Raw genomic sequence first — 24,229 nt, 5'->3', positions numbered from 1 at the left:
TAGCTTTTCACCCTCCTGTCTTGCTGGGATTTCTTTCAAAAGATCACCTGGGACCTCCTGATTCCCAGATCTCAAAGCTTCTCTTCACTACTCATCCTTTTTTACCTAGGTAGCAACGATAACATTGACAGCTTGAAATTTGAAATTCTGTTAATTTCTGTGCACCACCCCCTCCTACTTTTCCTGCGATCCATCTTGGACTATTGCTTCTCACCCTCCTTCATTCTTCTTCTTCCTCTGTCTATGTTGAGAATGCTAGTATTTCCCTCGGTTCCAGATGTCTTGTCTTCTTCCTTCACACACTCTTCCGAAGTGACACCACCAATACCCCAGTGACTCCCACAATGCTATCCCCAACCCTGACTTTCCTTTTGACTTCCAGACCCATCAGTCGAAACAGATTTTGGACATCTCCTTTGAGATGTCCTGCAGGCACCTTAGATTCAACATATCCCAATATAAACCCCACCAATTTCTTTCAAAATTCTCGCTCCTTCTCCTGGTCTTCACCACCCTCACATCTTAATACCTCAACATCATCCTCAATGCCTCCTTCCCTCTTAGCCCCCATTTAAACACAAACAACTGTCCGTGGGATGTCCAGAACACTGCTAGTGTCCAGGCTCATGCCCAAATCCATGACCTAACACAGAACTACAAAATCTCCAACCTGACTTGCTTGAAGGAAAGCAAGACCATTTCAGTACCTGTCCTTGGCACTGTGGGGTTTGGTAAAAGATACGTTTCACTTACTAACCCAAAAGCAGTGATTGATGAGTTGGAGCTCTTACCAGCTCTTTGCTGAACAGGAAAGGGACACTGGTTTTGCTGCAGACAGCCCAATTGATGAAGTTCTGCACATGTTCAAACTGACGGTTGAGAACCATGATGCTCTGTAACTGCTGTTCCAGCTTCCGTTTTCTCTCGTTAGTAATGCCCTGGGTGTGGACAGAGAAGACAGAGTCCCTCATCCTGTTCTTGGACTTCAGTCTACCTGTTTGGGGAGTCTGGTGGCCCCGTGTCTCAGTGTGAACCCTGATGGGGTCAGACGAGACTGTGCCCCAGAAAGGATGACAGTGGGACAGACTGCTGCCATGGGCGGCAGAGGGACACAGGAAGGAAGGGAGCACGGTGGGTGGATTTTATAGTGCCAATAGGGAATGGGTGATAAATGAATGAGGACATGAACAAACGTCCACATCTCTCGGGCATAACTTGTTTCACGGCCCTCTCTTCTGAGGCTAGAAGCCTGCACAGTCCAGGAAGGAGTTGCCTTAAAGCCATAGCACTGATGGGAGTTTGAACTGACTTTCTGGCCCTTAACAAGCCATGCTTCCCAAATGAGACTGGACATTTTAAGATATAGGGAACAGTAGAGAGCTATGCAAACTGCACATCCGAATCCAGCTCAGGCATCTCTGAGCCCTGGGACTAGTTTGATATGTGCCTGGTTTTTGACCTAGGGAGAACACCAGCCCATCCATATGACCCATCTGTCCTCATATACCTCCAACTCCTCTATGAGCCCGTTGGCCTGTTTGTTCAGCTCATTCATCAGAACCATCTTGGCCATTTTGATTTGGTTTTCCACCTTCCTTTGTTGATGTTTCACCTCAAAAATCCTATAAACAGAACAGGACAGAGCATGGTGAGCTCCTCCCTCCAGGCCTATGAGAGCCTAGAGACAGAAAACATAACAGCCAACAACTTAGAGGCTGCCTATGAAGATCAGGGCCCAGCAGGCACCAAATATAAAGAAATGAGAACCTTCCTCCACCACCCTAACCTTGGTACAACCCAGCCTACTCGATCTAAGTGGGCCAACGGCCTGAAACTCAACCAGGTTTTCTCTAGGTAAAGCTCAGGTCCACACCCAGGTCAACCCAGCAGCTCATTGGTTACACAACATTGGAGATGGCACAGAGAGAGTGAGTCATGTCATCTGTTGTGTTAAAAAGGTGGATATCCATTAAACAATGCCATGCAGTAAAAATAGCATGGGCAGAGACAGAAAGTAGACTAATGGTTGCCAAGGGCTGGGGATATTGTGGGGAATGGGGAATGGACTACTAAGGTGTATCAGTTGTCTTTTGGGAGTGATAAAGTGTTCTAAAAGTAAACAGTAATACTGATTTACACAACTCCATGAATATACTGAAAACCACTGAATTGTACATTTTACAAGGGCAATGTTATGTTATATAACTTATATCAGTGAAGTTTTTTTAAAAAAAGAACATGGGCTTTGAAGTCACACAGATCTGGCTTCCAAATCCAGTTCAGTCACTGACTAGCTGTGTGATCTCAGACAAATCACCTGCCCTCTCTGAACCTCAGTCTCCTCACCCGTACAATGGAGATAATCCAACTCAAAGAATTACAAGAATTGTACAAAATCATGCATGTAGATGCCCTACCCAGTGCCCACCACATGATGAGCTCTTAGTACCTACTAATTCCTTTTCCCACATTAAATATCAATGGTTCCATATCACTTGTAGATTTATACAGAACACACTGGGAAAGGGTGGATAAAGGGCAGATTGCCACTGACTTACTGCATCCTCGTGATAAACCCAGAATCTGCTTTATGCCCTCGTTCTCGAGGACCTACCTCTGGCTATGTCATGGCCACATTCAGAAGGCATGTGCTTAGGCCCAAACTCACACTGATCATCCTGACTGAGCTTGGTTCCATCTACCAAGTGATGACCCAAAGCCCTTTCAGTGGCCACAAGACCTCTAAGTTCCAAGACATATGCCTTCTGGGACATATGCCCATATCTGCTTAACCTCCTGCATTCTTCATAAGTACTACATCTGATAGCCTGGTATCAGGATCCAGGAGGTCAGGAAACATAGCATTTCCAGCATTGGCAAGGCTGTGTTACCTGTCCTCAATTTGTTTTGCAGATGTCTGTAGACTAGATTTCTTATGAGCCACCTGTGTAGTCACACTTTCTAGAAGCATCCTCTGGTTTTGCAAAACTTCTTCAAGATGTCTGCACCTAAAGAAGGAGACAGAGAAAAAGCTGAAGAGGACCGAGTCTTCTGAGCATCCCAGCCAAGCAAGAACCTCCACTGTGCATTGTCTCAGCCAGGCCCACAGAAGCTAGGATTACATCTAGGGAAAGTGCTGAGTCTTGGCCCTTCAAGCCTTCTCCAGAGAAGGCCCACAGTGGAAGCAGAGGAAAAACTTCGGCCTCAGGGCCCCAGACTGGCATAAGCAGGGAGAACATTTTGACATGACACACTGGGAGCCCAGGGCTAGCAAAGCAGAGCCCAGAGACCTCCTGAGCCCCCTTTGGGCAGCCAGGCAGCCACACCTGTGTTCCTTGTGATCCACCATGAGGCAGCTATGGCACGTAAGCACATCACAGGTCTCGCAGAATAGCTTGAGCACTTCCTGTGTGTGTAGAGGACAGTACAAGGCGAAGTCTCCGGAACCACCACTCACTCCTGCCAGAGAAGATAGACAAAGTGGGCTTCTCTTGCTGGGGAAGACTCTCAGGTAAGCTCCACTGAGCAGCCCTCACCCTCAACTGACACAGGGGAGACCCAGAGTTTGGAGGGAAGGTGGTGCAGACAGGAGAGGCCTCTCTCTGGGCCAGTGAGGCTTTAGGAGCCCAAGGAAGAATGCGAGCTGAGCCGGGCAGGATTTGCCCAGCTGTGCAGAAATCACACATCGCCCAGCCCCAGGCGCCCCACTGCCTGCCCACGGCTGAGGAAAGTGCTTGTTGCTGCAGCACGGATCTCCTGCAGAGTGGTGAATCCTCTAAAATTCACCCTAAACCTCTCCACTCACCAGGATGCTGGTGGGGGTGGAATGGGGGGGGGGGCTCCAGGCCAGATCACATGGATCATTAACTCCGGTTCCTGTGGGTGTCACAAAGGTAAAACCCCTCCCACAGTTCAAAGACCGTGGGCAAACACGGTCAAGGAGACTGTCATTTAAAACAAGCGGCACTGGATAGACAAATGGATAAGCCCTGATCTGGGCTGTTTAATTAGGCAAGTCACTAAACAGAAGTGAGGCATGACTGCTCTAAATGGAGGTGAAAGTAGGGAACTCAGCTAGCTCCCGTGATAATTCATGACTACTCCTCCCCGCACATCTTGCTTACAATCCCCCTCCCCTCTCCCTCCCCTCCGCAAGAGAGAGCCCAGCATGAGCTTGTCCTCTGGGAAAGGCTGGGAGGCCACCCCCTACCCGCACCCCCAGTAGGGAAACAAGGTGAGAAAGAGCCACTCTCCAGAAGTCTGCAGTCGGGGTGCTGCTTCGGGGCGTGTGAGCCAGCGAGGACTGCAGGGAGAGCTACCTGGCGGTCCCTTGTGGGCCCGGGAAAAGAGCGGGCCCCCGGGGGCAGGGCTGTGCCGGTGCTCCTCGGTGCACGAGCTGCACAGCCAGCGGTTGCAGTAGGTGCACAGGATGTGCGCCACCCTCTTCTCCTTGCACTCGGAGCAGTTCTGCAAGCACAGAGGTCTGCGGTTACTGACCCGATCCTCCTCCAGGGCAAGGTGGGGGGGGCGGCCTCTGTGGAGGGCTGGGAGCCTGGAGGGCTGTTCCCTGGAGGGCAGTGAATTCTGGAGAGCCGCATGGCGGCTTGTGAAGCAAAGCATCCTCTGTGGCTAAAACAAGAGGGGCCTCAGGGGCTATGCCCCCCAAGTCCCATGCTGCAGATGAGGACACTGAGTAAGTAAGGCAAAGGGGGGCTCCCCGCATATGGGGTGGCGGCCGGTCACGGTCAGTGGGAGATGCTGTGATAAAAGGCCACAGCAAGTGCTAAGGAAGCAAAGTGGGGTTTCCCAGGGGCTCAGCCTTGGAGGTGCCAGGAACTAATTTCATGAGGAGGTGACTTCTGATTGGATAGGGAATGACAAGTAGAAGTCTGCCAGGCAGACGAGAGAGTGAGATGGGAGAGCACAGGCAAAACAGAAAATTCCATGTGCCTGCAAAAAGGGGGCAGCCACAGTTGTGGGAGTACACAGAGAGATGGTCACATATGGCCGAGAAAGAACAAGTACAGACCAACTCTCAGAGCCGTGCTTCCACAGCTGGGGCTTGCTGCGCCCAAGAGAACCTAGTCCTCTCCTAGACCAGATGTTCATTCATTCGGTCAGCAAATATCTTGCAGGGCTGATGTAAAAACATGAGTAAAAAAGGAGATTTGGAAAAAGTTGGCCTATCTGGGCCTGAATAATACAGGCCGTCAAAATGACGTGGATTCTGACAGTGCCCTCGTGCTGGCATCTGACAAACCCACAGTGGGGGAAAAAAGAAGAGAAATACAAGTTTTACTAATTAAACTATGAATTCCTTGAGAGTTAAGAACATGGGTGTCCATCTCCCTAGCACCCAGCCCAGGGCCCGGCATGTACCAGACATTCAATAAGAATTAGATACAGGATCAAGTAAGTAGATTGGCCAAGTGGATCAAATGCAGTGGGGCAAGGGTACCCCAGAGGAGAGAGGAATAGGAGGTGCTAGTCGGTAAGTGATGTGAAATTTTAGAAACTCAGGAAGAAGGTATTAGTTGCTAAATACGGGCAAAATTGAGGAACCCATTTAGTTAAGCTGGTGTTTAAGTTTCAACTCAGCGGGAGAAAAAAAGGAAATAAAAGCTCAGTACTAATATTTTCCAGTAAGAGCTATAAGAGAGAGAAAAAATACCCCCATTTTACTTTCCCCAACTCAAATATTTTGATACTCTGTGGATAGAAGGAAGGAAGGAAGGAAGGAAGGGTGGATGGATGGAGGGGTGGATGGAGGGGTGGATGGAGGGGTGGATGGATGGATGATTAGGCAAATTGATGGGGGAGTAACAAGTCAAATGAAGTGATGGGTGAACAGGTGAATTTATGAACAGGGGCCCCAAAGATCTCTGAAAAGGATCAGCTATTTCTTTACTTGTCTGGACTTACCCTGGCCATCTTGGATCGCCCAGTAGAAGCACACAGAAAAAAATGTTCAGTTACATCCCTGGTAAGGTATACTCGCTTACACCCAGGACAGGAGATGAGTTCTGGGAGAGGGGCAAAAAAGCAGAGTCAGGGCAATATGGCAGATTATACATAAGGCCTAGACATGAGGCTTTTTAATACACAACACCAAGGTATATGCCAATACCACTTATGCCAAAATGAACTACATTTGACGTCATGGCCTGCACTTACCATCTGGGTACTCTGGACATGACCATCCCAGTAGGGGCCAGCCCTACAGACCTCCTCGCTGGTCCTACCTTCCTGCCCTCCTCACAAGCTATTCTATCACAGGCCCAGCCCTGTTCTGGTTCTGATAACTGGGTGCCTTCCTGCTGCTCCCACTCCTCATTCCCCAGCTCTGAGAGCCCAGCTCCTGTTACTGCCTAAGTTCCAGGGTTTCGGTTTAGCCCAGGGCATAGATCTAGCCACTAAGGTTCCCACACAGCAGAACAACTTTAAAGATCTCACAGCTAGAGCTTCGAGCAAGCTCTCCCCAGAGAAAGCAAGGCCTCCCTGCCTGCTCATCTAGGAGGTATTTTTCTCTTACTACCGCCAATACCAATCAGTCTGCCCATGGGGCTCAAAGAGTTTTCGCTGGGCCTTCTCCATCCAGCCATGTTGCATGCACTGCACATGTGTATCTCTCACCTGTGAACATGAACATCTTGTCCTACCCCCTTTCCCTAGAGAAATGTAACTGTCTCCAACACTTTCCTCAGCATAGGGGGTACCGGGACTATATAAGCATCATGGAGACGAGAGTGCTCTCTGGGCCACCTCAAGAGCAGGAAACCCACTGCATGCAAGGAAATGAGGCTCCTGAGTAGGGTCAGGTGCCTCTACCCAGGCATGAGGGCCACCTGGAAAGCGGTGGCTATGGTAGCGAATGCAGCACGACCACCACAATCTTCTCGGCCCCATATCATCGAAATGATACAATGGCAGTTGCAGTCAGACCAACCAAAGTCTAAATACGGGGTTTACCAACGAGTGACCTTGGTTGGGCAAGTCAGTTAATCTCACTTAGCTCCTCTGTTCTCCAGTTTCTTCAGATGTAAAATAGGAAGGGAAAAGAAGAGTTGCCTCGAGGTTTAAATTCTGTAATCCTTGAGAAAGCACCTGATCCTCCACAAATGTTGACTGAATTCAAAAGATTTCTCATATCCCATTCAGGGCAAGGCCAGGACCTCAATTATCAATTCTCCCAGGTGATCAAAGTCAGAGCCGGAGAGGTCAAGCGAAAATATGGCCATAAGTTCTTCTGCCCCTGCATCCATGCTTATCCAATCCTAGCCATTAAAAGGTGGGGTCTATCCTCCTCCCTGGGAAGCTAGGCGGCCTTCGTGACCTGCTCTGGCCAACAGAGCACCGCAGAAGTGAGACTGAACAAGTTCCAAGCCTAGACCTCAAGTGGCTTTGGATTCTGCTCTGCTCTCAGAACTCTAAGATTGTCCACATGGACAACCCCAGGTCAGATCTGCTGTAAGATGAGAGACCAGGCAGACCAATGCCTTGGTTGTCTCAAGGGCTCACTCACAAACCAGTTAGCCCCAACTGACTCACCAGCTGAACCCAGACACAGGAGTGAACACAGCCGAGGTTAGCCAAGCCCAGCCAAGCCTAACCAAGCCCTGAAGAACCACCTGGAGAGTCCCAGTCCAAATTGCTGACCTATAGAATCATCAATAAAATACAGTTTTTGTTAATTACTAATTCTTGAGTGTCTCATAATGCAGCAAAAGCTAACTGATCCTGCAAAAATCAAAATCCACAACATCATGCAAAGTAATAATTCAATACTCTTTCTCCCCTACCCCTCCCTTAACCTCCCCACTGAAGAAACTCTCCTCAGCCTTCACAGAGCCATCTCCTAGATAGTCTCCTGCCTGTCAAGAACAGTGGCCAGAGGTGAAGAAAAATGCTCTTCCCTGGGGAATCAGGTGACTGTCCCTCCCTTCCCCTTGGCTCGTCCCGGGGAGACCCCACTCATCTACCCTCGATTCAGAAATGCTGCTCTATCTGTTGAAAATGATTTCCACAAGGCTTCTAAGCCCCTGGCAGCAGATGCCCAAACATCAGTCTCATTAGCATCATGAAAAAAGAAATAACTGAAGAGATCAGACAAGGCCTCATAGCAAATCCTCCACTGCCCCTGGCCTTAAATGCCAAAGTCCTCATCTTGGTACTCATGGACCCTTCCAAGCTGGCCTTACCTCTCTCTAGTCTCATCTTCCACTTCACCTACCACACACCCTGTGTCCTTGCCAGGGCAACTATCTCTGCTGTCTTCTGAATATCAAACCTCTGCCTAACGCTGTTCCCTCTCCCTTCCTTTTCAGATAAACTCCTATTCATCCTTTCAAACCTGTTTGAATGTTCTACCTCAGAGAAGCAGGGTTGATTTCCCTCAGGATGAGTTAATTATTCCCTCTTCTGGGTTCCCACAGCACCCTGAACAGCCTTCTAGTATGACAAATATCGCATTGCATTTTAACTATCTGTTCATATGTCTGCATACAAAAATAATCCACAATTGGCACTAAAGGATACTGCGTGATTTTTAGCAGATTGGACAATTTTATTTCTTTTGGGTTTGGGTATCCCGTGTGTATTCCTTGCACTCACAGCCACTGAAAGTAGTAAGAAGTCATCTGGAAGCTTTCAGGGTGATGAGAAAAAAAGCCAGCCAGGATGATAAAGAATCAGGTCCAATCCAGAGCAGAGGTGCAGTGCTTGGGAAAGGCTGTGTCCTGGGAGATGTGGGTTCCAGGCCCAGGGCTGGCACTATCTGTGTAACCTCAGGTAAGTGATCCCTTTCCCCCTGAACCTTACTTTCTACCTCCTTAAAATGAAGGGAATAGGAATAGCAGGGAATTGTGGTTTATCCAACCCTCTTCCTCTGCTTCCTGCACCCAAGCATCAGAAATATTCCCCTGGGCAAGACTGGATGGGGCAGAGAGCCAAACAGTGACCTGCCTATCCCCTTTGTGAGCAAGTCAGGGGACAGGCTTATGGCTTAGGAGAGGCCTACATCTCAAAGCTCATCCCACTGAAGTGGGGCAGCTGCAGCAAACAGCAGAGCTGGGGCACCATGGCGGTGATACGAGCAGGTCCCAGGGAGGCTGTGGGGCCCAGAGTGGACACAGAGGACATGGGCTCTCTTTGGGTCACAACATCTTTTTTTTTTTTTTTTAAGATTTATTTATGTTGAGGGGGGGTGCACACATAAGCTGGAGGGGCAGAGGGAGGAGAGAGACTCTCAAGCAGACTCTGTGCTCAGCACCGAGCCTGACATGGGGCTCAGTCTCACAACCCTGAGATCACAACCTGAGCTGAAACCAAGAGTTGGAAGCTTAACCAGCTGCACGACCCAGGTGCCCCAGGTCACAGCATCTTTGTCCAGAAATTCTTATCTTCCTTCAGAAGGTCCCTAACCCCCAACAAGCTGTGTTAACTTTGAGCTTTTGTTTCAAGAGGGTTCCCCATTCTTCAACATGAATACCAAAACAAAATTTTTTTTAATTTTTAAATTTTTTATTTTTTATTAGGCTCCACACCCATTGAGGAGCCCAATGCGGGGCTTGAACTCTCGACCCTGAGATTAAGACCTGAGCTGAGATCAAGAGTCAGATGCTCAACTGACTGAGCCACCCAAGTGCCCCCAAAGTTTGTTTGGTTTTTTTAAAGATTTTTTTATTTATTTGACAGAGAGATAGAGAGTACAAGTAGGCAGAGCGGCAGGCAGAGGGAGAGAGAGAAGCAGGCTCTCCGCTGAGCTGGGAGCCCGACATGGGGCTCGATCCCAGGACCCTGAGATCATGACCTGAGCTGAAGGCAGACACTTAACGACTGAGCCACCCAGGCGCCCTGCCCCCAAAGTTTTATTTGAGATAACTGGGATACATGAACCCGTATGGCTGCAGATATATATATAAAATAACCAAACATCTGCTTATGATATTTAATGCTTAATATTTAATACTTAGTTATTAATACATATTTAAATCACATATTACATAAAATATTTATATACACTTCCCTTTCTCTACTTGGATTATTCAAATAATAGCCTTAAGCTTTTATTTCATACACAGGAATATCAATTCTGAGCAATGTAGAGCCAGGACCCAAAGGCCACACACAACCATCCCTATAGGAAGTGGGGCTTCTGCCTCCCAAATGAAGAAGTCACAGGCACCAGAGTTCTCCTGGGGATCTAGGGGCCTGGGAGAGAAGCTCTGAAAGCCCAAGGTATCCAGTCTGCCTGTCATAAGAGTGAGCACTCTGGTCCCTGGGAGGCGTGGGGCAGATGATTCTCTTACCACCAGTCCCTGCACCAGACCTTTATGTGTGTTATTTCATTCAATCGTCAAATCACCTCTGAGAGGCAGGCATTATCCCCATTTCATAGCTGGGGAGACTGAGACTCTAAGAAGTTGCCACCTGGCAAAGATCATACAAAACAGGGGCAGAGCTATGATTGGAATCCAAGTCTTTCTGATTCTAAAATCCAGCCCTTTCCATTATGCTATAGCTCTCTAATTCAAGTGTAAACAAGGTAGCTTTGTTTTAATTAATTTGATAATTTTATTGTAAGTAAAATATCCCATAATAATGATCAGACTCTAATAATGACCTGAACCCAGCCTTGGATTATGGGAATCCAGAAGGAAGGAGCTGGGAGCCAGCCCCATCTGTGCTTCAGGTTTTAAGAAATACGATCTTTGGGGAAAGGTAGGTGAAGAAGATTTCTCCACCTGGTAATAAATCTGGGGACAGTTTCATATTATAGAACCAGTGGTTCTCAAACTTTGTTACATATTTGAATCCTATGGGGCACTTTAAACATCCTGATGTCCAGTCCATATCAACTAAATTGAAGTTTCAGGAGGTGGAATCCAGGCATAAGTATTTGTTAAAATTCCCCAGGTGGTTACAATATACAACCATGTTTGAGAACCAGCACCTTAGAGCATCCCCTGCCCCTGTACCTGAGCCTGATAGCTCTTTCCCCGTACCATGCAGCTGAGAAGGGCTGGATCACCCAGTTTTAAAGAGGCTCCTCAAAGTTAGGAAACATACGGAATGCAGCTGTGATGTATCTCCCCTCTGGCAGGGAAGGGAGGAGGGCAGATTCCTGACAGACAGCAGGGTGTCCTGATACCTGGGTACCCTGGGGATTGGTGGTGAGTTGGAGGACACATCCTGCCTCCCCTAACTCCCCGCTCCACTGAAGGACCCACAGTCTAAGGGCTTGGGAGGCCGCCTGAGCTTTGGGACTACAACCACTGCTGCTGGGGCCTAGAGTGTGCTGAGCTCAGCACTTAGTGGGGCAGCAAAGGAGGGGGGGTCAAGACTGGGTAATCCACCCTTCAGACATGGACAGCAGCGCCAAGGCAACCTGGGGACCCGGGGCCTAGGCTGGGAGAGAAACCCCAAGGTTTAAGAAAGCTAGCATTGGGTCAGCTCAGCCCACCGGGTAGGGACACATAAACCCCAGACACATAAGCCTGAGCCCGGTGCTCTGCAGCCCACCAAGGGTTAAGAAGCCCTTCATTCTACAGCTCCTGTCCATGACTCCAAGGAACTTTACAGCTGGGGCCCAAGCTCTGACTCCCACAGAGCAGTGGCATCCTCGGAAGCAGCCTGACGCTCCCTGCCAGGTCTCACCTGTAGAACCAAAGCTGGACAGACCTAGCTTTTTGCATGTAGCCAGATCCCTCACCATACAGATGGTGACATGGAGGCTCAGAGAGAGGGAGGGACTTAGCTGAAAGCCACGGAGCCCTTGTAAAATATAGGTACTTCCTTGAACCACTGAGCAGTCCCTGATTACCCACCTCTGTAACCACGAGCAAGACATTCTACCTCCTTATGCCTCTGTCAGTCACTAGGCAAGGAGAAAAAAAAAAAAAAAACCCTCTGGTGGTATCCTCTGGCATGTTGGCCATCCTCACTACCCATTCCTGCCCTCCCACCCAAGGGTAGCCCAAGGTACTAGGCACCAGCTAAGCCCCCCACCACACAAGCCCCTGCAGCCTTCCTCTAGCCCGTAACTCAAAGCAGCAACCCCGTCTAGAAACACACTGTACCCACTCCCGAGATGCCTAGTCCCTGCTAGAAAGACAGACTTCGATCCTATGGGGACTGCTGCTCCTGCGCCTGGCTGCCAGCAGGCTTACCCGTGGCCCTGCTGCCTTGTGATGAGAGCAACACCTGGGAGAGAAGTCAGAAGAGCGACAGGTGAGACCACCACAGGTCCCAGAGGACCGCGCTCACCAAGTGCCCGGGCACACCCACCCTGCGTGCTGCAGCCGACTGGGCTGCAGGCCTAACCCTTGGGAAACTGGGTGCTGGGTGGGGTAAGGGGAGCACCCTGGGTCCTCTCCTTTCTCTGATGCATCCTCAGCCAGGGCTGCATTTCTCCAGCTCACCTGAGACGCTCCTGCAAGAAAAGGTTGGTTGACTCCTCCTGTTCCTGTTTATCTCGAAGGCTCTGCAGCAATTTCCCAAACTGAACAGCAAGAGGGAGACCTCAAAGAGGCGACTCTCTTCCTAGCTGCATCTCCTTCCTAATCCTCTGGGTGCCTTGGAATAGAAGCTCAGAAGGAAGAAAACGAGATTTTCAACTTTCAGGAACTAGCTCTGCCGCCCTCTGCACGGCTCAGGAGGCCATCACTCTCAGCCTTTTAGGACTCGATCCAAAAATCCTTCAGCCCTCCATGTTCCCCAAAATGACAGTGCTCATGTATGGCTGGAATCTGCCGCGATCCGGCAGCTCATTTAAATAGAGCTCATCACAACAACAGTGTTGGTGGAGAAGTGAGTAGCTGCAGGGCCCTGGGGACCCCCTGTTTATACGTAGGAAGAATGATGCAATCTGGGTATCAAAATAGCAATCCAGAACGGAATAACAGGCTCACGCAGCAGCGCGGTGTCTGCACACCCAGAGCTCAAGTTGACACACTCTGTCAGCCCCACACTGCTGCAGCACGCAGATGCCAGGCACACGCTCTCACCGCATCATTTTAAAAATCAGCAGGAGCCCGAGATAGCCCTCCGTGCCCCCGGCACGGAAGGAGGGTGTGGGGGGGGGAGACCTTCGACAGACATTAAAATCTATCTCCTACACACTCACCTGCTCCTGCCACTTCACCTGAAGTCCTTATTCTGTGACGTCACAGTCAGTTGCCATAGTGACCAATTGTCCGTCACAAGTGGAGGATTAGGACTTCGGATGGGGAAGACACACATTTATGATGCACAAAGGTCCTGGAGGTGTCCCTTGGCAGCTAACTCTACCATCCCTGCCCCCACCCTGGGGAGATACAGTCGAACTCAAGCGGGGAGAGAAAAGGGAAGGAAAAGCAGGGTCGAGTTGGAGGGAAGACATTAGGAGCAGGCAAAACTACAAGTACAGGAGAATTGTAAAAGCACAGAGCATAGGAAAATTGCAAAAGCATGGGTGGGGAATGGCAGGGAATATGCTTGGAAAGACTGGCAGGAGAGTAAGCTCCCTGAAGGGCCCTGAATGCTAAGCTAAGGAACTTGACATTTATCCTAAAAGCAGAGGCTCTGGAGAGGGACAGAGCTGGGCTTTATGATTATCTTGATGAACAGGGGACTGGGGAGTCAGGGAGAACTTGTCCTGTTTAGCAGCAGTGGGATCCCGAACAAGGGTAGCAATGGAAAGAAAGGGACAGAAGAGTTGTTTCAAAGAGAACCAACAGGGCATGAGCAAAAAAGGATGTGGGAGGGAGTGGTGGTGTGTGAAGAATAAGGAGTCACATGGAGGGCTGTCAGAACCAGAGGTAAGAGCAGGGAGAGGGTGGGAGAGTGGTTGCCAAACCCCATCTCACATGTGCCCTACTTTCTCTGGTATCCATAGCCTCTTTAGGTCAGGCTGCATCCTGCTTTGCTGGACCAGTGATTCACCAATCTGGAGGGTCTGTTAGAAATCCTGACTCTACCAAATTCAAATCTCTCGGGTGTGGGTGTGGGACCAAGAATCTATATTTTTGGCAAGTTACCCCAGTGATTCTTAAGCATTCAGACCGGCACTGGCTCAAGGACCTGTAAGCTGGAAGCAATGGCCAGGACAACTGCAGGGACCGCCCAACAGGGCTTTCTGCATCCAGTCTTGTCTCCTCCAGTCATTCTTCTCACTAAGCCAGAATAACTTTCCAAAAATACAGATCTGATTGTATTCCACTGATCAAAAATATCCAGTGTCTCCCCACTGCTTATAGAATAGCTGAAATTGGTCATGACCCTTCACAATGTGTCCCCAAATTTCCCTTCCAGAGTTCCCACTGCCTTCCTTCAAACAATCCTAGACTGTGGCCAAAATTAACTCCGTCCTTTTCCTCCTGCCTTGCCTCCATATGCCTCATCCTAATACTATTCCCTCCCTGCAGTTCCCTTCCAGAGTCTGGCCCTGTCTGGCTCCTACACAGATATTCCTACTTGATGCCACTCACAGGTTCAAATCCATCCAATTTCCCCAGGCAGAGCCTAAACCAGTGGTCAGAAAACCACAGCCTGCCCATTTTTATAAATAAAGTTTTACTGGAACACAGTCATGCCCATCAACTCCCGAATTATCTGCGCTGCAGTGACGGCACTGAGTAATGGTAACAGAGCCTGTAGGACCCACAAAGCCAAAAATATTTACTATCTAGCCCTTTACAGACAAAGTTTGCTGGTCCCTGGCCTAAAGCAATGGCTACTTCAATTGTTCTAGCCTCACCTTTGGGGGTTCAATCCTGGTAATGGGGATCCTGCTTATTTCCAAGTCTACCTCCATCCCTGTGTGCTCGAGTTCTGATAACTGGGTCATGCTTGAGCCAACCTTCCATTTGGCACACTTGAACAAGAAGAGGGTATTGCAGGAGGAGGGAACGTCATAAACAGAGGATTGCAGATGTCAAAATGTGAGGCCTCTAGGGGAAAGATTGGTAAAGCTGGTTCATGGAGAGGAGTGACAGAGATGAAGCTCTAAAGTTAGTCTGGAGTCAGATCGGGAAGAGCCTTGAAGGCCATGCTAAGTGTCTGTTCTGAACTGTAAGTAATTGAGAGCCTCTTAGGTAGCTAGAGCTGCAGGCCCACAACAGAAGAGAGTGATCAGGGTTGAAGCTAGAGGATTTGAGAGCATAACGCACAGAGGCAAGAGGTAAAGTGAGGTTAGGCAAGGGGATCCAGAGAGTGTGGGGCAGGGCCAGGTGGCCCATCTGAGCCGGAGTCAGAACACAGGCATGAAAGCTAAGTGATAGGCTGAGGCAGGAGACGGTGGTCCACAGCTTTCAGAGCTCATGTTCATAGGACCACCAGACTGCGAAACAAGCTTTCGGGGCCAAGAAAGAGCCCATATCAGAATGCAGAAGGCACAGGTAGGATGGAACTAGGCTCATCTCATCTGATAGACAGGCACCTCTATTTCTTTCACTTCAAATCTCAAGAGTCAATCCAAGGACTGTACTGACATACTCCATGCAAAACCACTGTCCCCATTTCCAACTGGGTCCGGACAGAGAGACAATGGGAGAACCAAGGGCAGCAGCCTACTCTAGGTCTGCAGTTCCTACTGGCCCTCAAGTCCAGGCAAGCCCTGGGTTGGCAGGCAAAGGAGCTGAATTTTTTTTCAGGCTCTGTAATAACTCTGGCATTCAGCAGAATTCTAAGGCTTTCTGGAATCCTGATGCTCCCTTTATGTAGTAAGGGATCAGAGATAAGCTCCAAAGCTCTTCCCTGCTCTCTAGCCTCCACAGCAGTCAACCATGGCTGGTCCCCCTTGAATGAGAGAGTTCCAGTAGACAAGGGGCCCTCCCAAGACCCTGTCCATCCATCACGGCTACCCTGAACTGAGGGAAGCCTCAGCAAATCTACTCTAGCTATATCCTTCCGAGCAGTGCTGGCAGCAGCTAGCACATCCCCCAGAACGCAGCCTGCCTCCTTCCCCGTACCAGGGGATTTGTTCTCCCAGTAACAGGCACCGTTCTGAGGTGCCAGTGCTACTCCCGGGGCCCTAGAGAGCCAATTAAGGTGAGGAAACTGTTCATGAACTAAAAAGCCATTGTGCTGATAGGGTTTGGGAGCTCCAGCTTCTGCACCTGCTGCACACCCAGCTCAGTCCAGCTCAACTGCCAGTCCTCCACCTAGGAGACTTGAGTCACTGCCCACAACAGACCCCACGATGGTTGGAGACACTGTTCAGCACCTGGACTGAGCAAACAGCAGTCACCTTGCCTTCCAGGCTCCTATAGCTGAGACCTCACCCGCCCCCTGCCTCCCACCCTCACCCCAGGCCATTAGAGCCCCTCCACCTGAGCTCTCATTAAGATCATCATTTCTTTCTCTGACTCTGAGGTTGTAGCATCTTGCATCAGTTCCCTCTCTTTGGATCTTCCCAAAGTCCCAAGGCCTGCCCACTGAGGGACAGAGATTGCTCCCCCTTTCCGCATCTGTAGTTTACAAGAGACATGCTGTCACCCATCATTAGCTTCAGGAAGCATGAGGCCATGGTGGTTGTTTGGGGTTCTTAGAGCTCTCCAAGTCCAGCCCTGAAAGCCAGAGAAGACCTGGGATTGCCCAGTCAATTGGTGCTGGAGTCCAGACTGAGCTCCAAGGGCCGTGACTTCCAGACCAGGGCTCTGCCCACGTCTCGCACGTCACCCACATCGATAACAGGAAAAGTAAGATACTAAACAAGTAGATTCTAAAACTTTGATATCAGAATCAAGGTCTCTCAGCTAGGATTTGTCTTTCAGTAGATTTGAAAAGGAAAAATAATGTCCCTTTTATTTACATGAGGAAGTAAAACAACAACTAGAGCTAGGGGAGTCCTGAGAATTTTGAAGACAAATGCAGCACATAGTAAATGTCAGTTTCAGGCAGCCTGTCCCTTCAGAGCTTGCTACATTAAAGTATCACTTTGCCACTCAGTGGCCAACTTCTCTGATAGAGTTTGACCTGGGACCATTTTCAATTAGGCTGAAAAGCAAATAGTCCCACGTATATTGGCTCTGGTTGGCTGAGTACACCCATTTCCCATATCCAGCCTTTCTGCACAGAGCCCGCAGCTCCAGTCGTCCCGCTGCATGGCTAAGCCATTGTGTGCTCAGCACATGGCTGCCTTCACTCTGATCCCCATCACTAGCTTTTGAAGACCTTGCCCAGCTGGTCTCCTTAGAGGCGGAGACCTAACACAGACACATTTCCTAGTGTGACAGAGTTGCTGGGGTAAAATCTCTGCGAGGCCGTGGCCGCATTAAAGATGTGCACCTGAGGACTCGGGCTGCAGTGCTGGTTCTTTCCTCAAAGATTCTCCATGGAGTCTCCCCATCCATTCAGTGATTCCAGATGAAATCTTCCTCTGAGCAGCGTGCTCACAGTGCAGATCACAAGCTTTGAAGACAGGTTTGACCTGAACTGGCACTTAACAGTTGTTTTAGACCTGAGACATGACATATTCACAACACCCAAGGTTTTCATCTGTAAAATGGGAATAATACCTAATTATAGGGTTGTTGTAAGATTTTAAAAAAGATGATAAAGGCACAAGCACCCAGTACAGTGTCTGCCAACCAGCAGGTGCTTGATAAGTATGTTTGCCCCTTGCAACCTGAGAAATAGAAAGGGCAGCGTCACAAGTAGGACAGTCTGCCTCCCATATAAGAGCCATGGGAGATCTCTGCAGTTTCACTGATTCAATCATTTGTTCAATAAATATTCACCGAAGCCCCCATCCTGTGTCAGGTTCTGTGTTGGGCTGGGGGGTGGTAGAGATGAAAGGCCCAGTCCAGTTAAATCAGATGTCTCCCCTCGTGCCAGGTACCAGCGCAGAAGTGTAGGCCTGGGGAGGCTCCCCTGAGGGATCAGAGCTGAAAATCAGCTGGACAGGCCCTGAGCCCAGGCACCCAGCCTATTCTACACAGCAATGCTCAGCTTTGCCCAGCAACCAGCAGGCCTAGATTTATAGAAGTGGACTTACCCCATGCACTGTTGGCCCATCTGCCTGGAGGCACTGATGCTAGCTTCTTTAGCTTCTACCCATCTCCTCTCTAGCTGCTCCCATATTTTACTTTTGAAAACCCCAGACTGGCAGAAATAGGATAAGCATTTTAGCAAGTCTGGGCCCCTACTCTGCTGGATAAAGTGGCAGTGCTAAAAGCTCTTTCCAAAGAACCAGACTCCCAAAGCCTGGCTTCTCAAATTATGGACCTATCAAGTTCAGGTCTTGGGTCTCTCACTAGACTTACCAGAGATAGACGATAGCTCTCCTTTTCATAAGACAGCTCATTTGGGTACCATTCTTTCAGTTCTTCCAAAAAACATTCAGTAAGCAACTGACATCCACCAGTCCTGGTCCATGGAGAACCTCCTAGAAGTATTGCTTCTTTGCCTGAACTTTACAATCTTCTCTTCACATCCACACCACACCGTATTATTATCATCTGTCTGGTTATCTGCCCTTCAACAGAACAGGAGTTCCTTGAAGGCAAGGGCCCTGTCTTTTCATCTCTGTACCCTAAATGCCAAAGAGCCTGGTACACAGAAGTCAAATACCCGTGAAGAAGACAGACATACACAGACAGACAAACCAACTAACACTCACACAGCATAGAGTCCTAAAATCTCCAAGTAGTCACGGAAGCTGATTCTACTCTTCACCCAAAAATGCAAATATGGAAGGTAACAATGGCCTGGCCAGACCATAGGACATACTAAAGAATATAAGATGCCACATATTTAAGAAATTGCCTCTCTTGTTCCAAATCAGGCATATTCACATCTGACCAATTTTTTTTCCACTTCAGTTTTAAAAGTTCTAAAAAATAGTATTTTCTCATGTTTCTTGGCCTCTTACTATCTCCTATGAGCAGTACAGAATGTTCTACATATACATGATCACTTAATCTTCCTAACAATCCTATAAGGTAATTACCACTACCACCATCCCCGTGTTCTAGGCGAGACAACTTGCCCAAGCTGCACAACTAGTAAGTGGCAGGCAGATTAGAACTCACACTCTGATGCTCAGACATTAACACCAAAGCTTATGCTTTTATTTTCCATTACACTCGGAATAACTTGGCGAATAAACACAATGGTTCTAATAATTGTCATTAGTATGACTTGGTTTTCTGACTTTAGAGCCATACAAAGCCTTGATACATGCATAATTAGTTCATGTTAAAAAAACGAAATGAGATCAAAGACTTAGACATAAGAGTAAAACTATAAAACACTTAGAAAATACAGGGGAAAAGCTTCATGACAATGGATTTGGCAATAATTTCATGGCTAGGACACCAAAAGCACAGGCAATGGAAGTAAAAATAGACAAACTGGACTTAGCAAAATTAAAAACTTTTGCACATCAAAGAACACTATTAATAGAATAAAAAGACAACCCATGGAATGGGAGAAAATATTTATAAATCATGTATCTGATAAGGGTCTAATACCCATAATATATTTTTAAAAACTCCTACAACTCAACAACAACAAAACCCCAATTAAAATGTGGGCAAAACTGAAACTCTATACATTATACAACAACCCTCCATTCCCCCCCCTTACCCCCCAGCCCCTGGCAGCCACCAGGCTACTTTCTGTCTCTATGAGTTTGACTACTCTAGGTACTTCATGCAAACAGAATCATAGACTTTTTGTCTTTTTGTAACTGGCTTATTTTATTTAGCATAGTGTTTTCAAGGTTCATTCATGTTGTAGCATGTGTCAGAATTTTCTCCCTTATTAAGGCTAAATAATATTCCACTGCATGTATATACCACATTTTGTTTATCCATTCATCTGTCAATGGACATTAGGATTGCTTCCACCTTTGGCCATGCAAATAATGTGGCTAGGAACACAGGTGTACAAATATCTCTTTGAGTCCCTGCTCTTAATTCTTTAATTCTCTCTGGATATACCCAGAAGTAGAATTGCTGGATCATATGATAATTTTATTTTTTAATTTTTTGAGGAATGGCTGTACTGTTTTCCACAGAGGCTGTACCATTTTATATTCCCACCAACAGTGTACAGGATTCCAATTTCTCCACATTCTCACCAACACTTATATTTTCTGTTCTTTTTTCTTAATAGTAGCCATCCTAATGGGTATGAGGTGGTATCTTGTTGTGGTTTTGATTTGTATTTCCCTAAAGATCAGTGATATTGAGCATCTTTTTGTGTGCTTACTGGCCATTTGTATATCTTGTTTGGAGAAATGTCTATTTAAGTCCTTTGCCCATTTCTAAATCAGGTTGTTTTTTATTGTTGAGTTGGAAAAGGTCTTTATATAGTCTAGATATTCACCCAACAATGCTGGAACTTTTTAAGACATATTTAAGATTCACCATGTTTATAAATTTAACTTAGGTTTCCAAGTGTCCTTTAAGTAGGAACATTTATTTGCTAGGCAACTGAAATACTTAAAAAGAAAATAAAATACATTTAATTTATAAAAGCAAATATTAGCTAGGTTTGTAAATATGTTCAAATATTAATAAAAACCCCTTTAAAGTTGTTAAAATTTGCTACATTTATAAATAGAGTAAGACGTATAAGTTAAAAAGTTTTAAGGAAGGACGAAATTTAAATTTAAAAATCAGATATTAATTTTAAAAATCAAACTAGATCATCTTTTCTGTGCTCTAAACTCACAAAAGAGCCCAAGGAGGTCACACAGCTTGCCCAAGGGTTTAGAGGGCCCCAAATTCATAGCTAAAGACAACTGCGCTGCTATGATGCTTCAAAGCACCTAGCCTTGGGCTACAAATCACTTTAATAATACTGCAGACAACAAAACAGAGATGATGTTTCTAAACGCTCTCAACTTGTTAGACCTTCTCATTCTCCAAGTTCCTTCAACAGAGACTGAAACTCCGTTACAGGCCTGTGCTAGAATGCTGAGCTGAAGGGACCTGGTTCACGCCTCCAAGGACTCACAGTCCTCCATGAGATTGCTCCCTAGGAAACCTGATATTCGGAGCAAGACACAAGCTCCAGGGCACCTGGGTGGCTCAGTCGTTAAGCGTCTGCCTTCGGCTCAGGTCATGATCCCAGGGTCCTGGGTTTGAGCCCCCCATCTGGCTCCCTGCTCGGCAGGAGGCCTGCTTCTCCCTCTCCCACTCCCCCTGCTTGTGTTCCCTCTCTTGCTGTGTCTCTCTGTCAAATAAATAAATAAAATCTTAAAAAAAAAAATTAAATGGTGAATGGTTCACTAGTCTGTGTGAGTCTGTTCAAAGTCAGTTCCCGACCAGTCCTAGCGGGGTAGCAACTCTCCCTCTGCCTGGGAAGTTTAGTGAATCTGGACAGTGTCCCCTCCATCTGGGGAGTCAGCCAAACCTTGAATCAACACCCTCCCAGATTTCTCAGTTTGCCACCAACTCAAGGAAATCCCAAACATGCCAAGTCCCAGCTTACAAAATAGATATAGTAGGCATCAGGAGGATTGCTTTGTCTCACAGATTCCCCAAAGAATTGCGTTCGGCAATGAGTCTCCCTTGGGCATTTGAATTCTGATTCTTTCTACACCTGAAATTCGGTTCCTATGAAACAGAAAGAGACCGGTTATGTGGAAGGAGGGGAACGGGCGGTACTTTTGTACTTACCATCTGGGACAGTCCCGAGAACCTTGGCCACCTGCCTCAGCTCCTGCACCAAGCCCTGGAAGCAGTCTTTACAGAGCGAATGCTGGCCGGGTAGGAACCGGGCCCCCACATTGTCCAGGTCCTGTAGGCACACCGAGCAGGTCTGTACCATGGCCTCCATCTGACCACTCGTGTGTTTCTGGTCAACGAGTGGCAGCCCCATAAAGCTCATGCCCGTATCGGCGCCCATGCCCCTGTCTGGGCCCGGGGCTCTTCCAGTGATATCCTCAGGTGTGAAGCAGCGAGTAGAGCGAGCAAGCTCCACTCCCTGTAAGTGAATCACAAAGCAGAGGGATTCATTTCTTTTGGGTGGGGGATGTTCCTGGACAGGCCAGGGAGGACTCAGAGCGCTGGAGGCTCGTGCCCTGCAGCCCGCAGGCCTCAGCCTCACAACCTCACTTGAGCCCAGAGAGAGAGAGACTTCAGCATCTCCACCCTAGAAAACAAAGCCTGCAGAGGTCTGCTAGGCTGTGTGTTTCTTACAGGGTTTGTTTGCCTTCAAAAATGTCTACCTGTGCTTCTCTTTATTAGTGGACAAGCTTGAGCCAAGATTTCATTTTGGAAAAGAGAAGGAAATGTATTAAAAGCCAAGTGGTATGCCAGGTGCTTCCTAAGCTTTATCTCAGTCCTCACAACTACTCTTGGAGATAGAGGCATTACGATACTTTTACAAATTAAATAAAGCCATGAGGGACAGGCTGGGGAAACCGAGGCTCAGAGACTTGTACAAAGACAGATGGTAAATAGCAAAGTTCAAATTCAAATTCAAATTCAAAATCAGACTCACATCCTTACTAGTGAAATATTTCTCAAGCTGAGGTCCACACACATATTTTCATGAGTTCCCTCCAATTTTTTTTAATTAGTATTCATTCTGATAAGAAGGTTTTAATGTATCAATATTCTTATCCACCATCATGAGATTTTAGAGGCAGTGCTAAGAGTTCAGGAGCTAATTCACACCATGCAGTATTAGTTTGTCTCAGGCTAATGAGAAGAGAAAAGGGGCAGCCTTAATATGTAAATGATGCATTCTTGCCACGTGAAGGCTCAAGAACAGTGTGGCACGTGGTGATGACTGTTTCATGGTACTTGGAACAGAGGAAGGAGGTGGGGAAATTAAGCCATCATCATCGCGGCAGACGTTGGCCAAACCCAGCCACACGGGGAACACCACATTCAAATTGTACTAGCAATGCAGTTTAGCAACACATCATCTGCAAATGAAATCAATATTGTTAATTTGATTGTTTTGCTTTTTTTTATAACTTGTAAACTGTATTCAGTTTTATACTCGTATAAGAGCAAAAGAAGTGACCTGGTTTTATATTTGTACTTACTTAAGAAAGAAAACAAAAATCATTTAATTCAAATCTGGAGCTCTGTAATTATTGCAGATTTGATTGAACTTTCATTTCAGGCCGTAGTTTTTGAGAGCCAAACCCATTCAGGACAAAGAGTGACAGGGCTAGAGAGGCCCCACTGCTTGGGGGCCCAGCAAAATGTCACTAAATAAAATAATGGATGTACTTTCACCCCTGATTCAGTCTGGGGCTCTAAGAGCACTTACTTCCCAGAGGGCAGCATAGTAGCCCTGTGGAGGTAAGGGTAGTCTGTCTTCGAAGGTTCAAGTGTAGCTGAGTTTATTTCATTAGACTCTGAGAATATCAAACTCTTTGGTCTCGAACTCCTTTACATTTTTTTAATTATTCAGGACCCCAGAGATATTTTATTTATGTGGGTTCTATCTACTGCTATTTACCATATTATAAATGAAAACTGAGATAACTTAAAACTATTAATTCATTCAAAAACAATAAACCTATTACATGTCAACTCGAATAACATACTTTTTAGGAAAAAATTAACTATTTTCAAAAAAATAAATTCAGTAAGAAGAGTGACATCATTTTTCGTTTTTGCAAACCTCATTAATGTCTGTCTTAATAGGAGACCGCTGGAATCCCATACCTGCTTCTGCAGTCAATCTACTCTCTGTCGTTTTGTTTATGGTGTATGAATAAAATCCAGCCTCACGGGGCTGTACAGTTAGAAAAGGTAAGACAATTTTTAATAGTCTTATCAGGTAATTGTGGACATTCTTTGATTCTACAAGTGGTAGCTTCTTAAAGGTTGGTTGTAATGTGGAATCTGAAACTACATCAGTGAACATTTCTTACCGTTACATTAAAATCCACTAGCCTATCTTGCACTGTGAACTGCTCTTTTACCCAGGCATCATTTTATAACACCAAGCATTTGCCATTTGGAAAATACTGGTTCAATGACTTATGCAGATGCTCCAAACATTGACGTTTCATTAGACAATAACAAAACATCATACTCGTTCACATCGCCTCGAATCTCATTGAAAAATTCTTTACGAGGAAGATGTCAGACTCAAATAAAGATGTCAAACTCAGCTATACCTTTACCAGAATTTTAATTTTTGCTGGGAACTCTAATTTTATCATTGGCAACAAATACTGTCAGGTTTTTTTCCTTGAAATGACAAGCTCACTTCATTTTTGAGAAAATAGCTGCCAAATTCCCAAGGCTGAATAACCACAGTCTGTTAGTTG

General features: G+C 47.0%; 1 protein-coding gene across 1 annotated transcript in view; it reads right to left on the bottom strand.

The window, feature by feature from the left end:
* The window catches only part of TRIM66 (tripartite motif containing 66), a 56,761-nt gene that overhangs the window by 27,739 nt on the left and 4,793 nt on the right, over positions 1-24,229 (bottom strand). The window contains exons 2-8 of the mRNA XM_034994922.1: positions 21,609-21,915; positions 5,923-6,023; positions 4,320-4,467; positions 3,327-3,459; positions 2,892-3,008; positions 1,508-1,622; positions 792-938 (exon numbers count right to left, since the gene is read on the bottom strand). Of these exons, the coding sequence (XP_034850813.1) occupies positions 792-938; positions 1,508-1,622; positions 2,892-3,008; positions 3,327-3,459; positions 4,320-4,467; positions 5,923-6,023; positions 21,609-21,915 (1,068 nt within the window). The remainder of the gene's footprint in view (positions 1-791; positions 939-1,507; positions 1,623-2,891; positions 3,009-3,326; positions 3,460-4,319; positions 4,468-5,922; positions 6,024-21,608; positions 21,916-24,229) is intronic.

This window comes from Mirounga leonina, unplaced genomic scaffold (genome assembly GCF_011800145.1).
Source record: "Mirounga leonina isolate KUSES-001 unplaced genomic scaffold, KU_Mleo_1.0 Mir_92, whole genome shotgun sequence".
Taxonomy (NCBI): domain Eukaryota; kingdom Metazoa; phylum Chordata; class Mammalia; order Carnivora; family Phocidae; genus Mirounga; species Mirounga leonina.
Note: the sequence above shows the minus strand (reverse complement) of the source record. Positions and strands in the feature narration are given on the sequence as shown.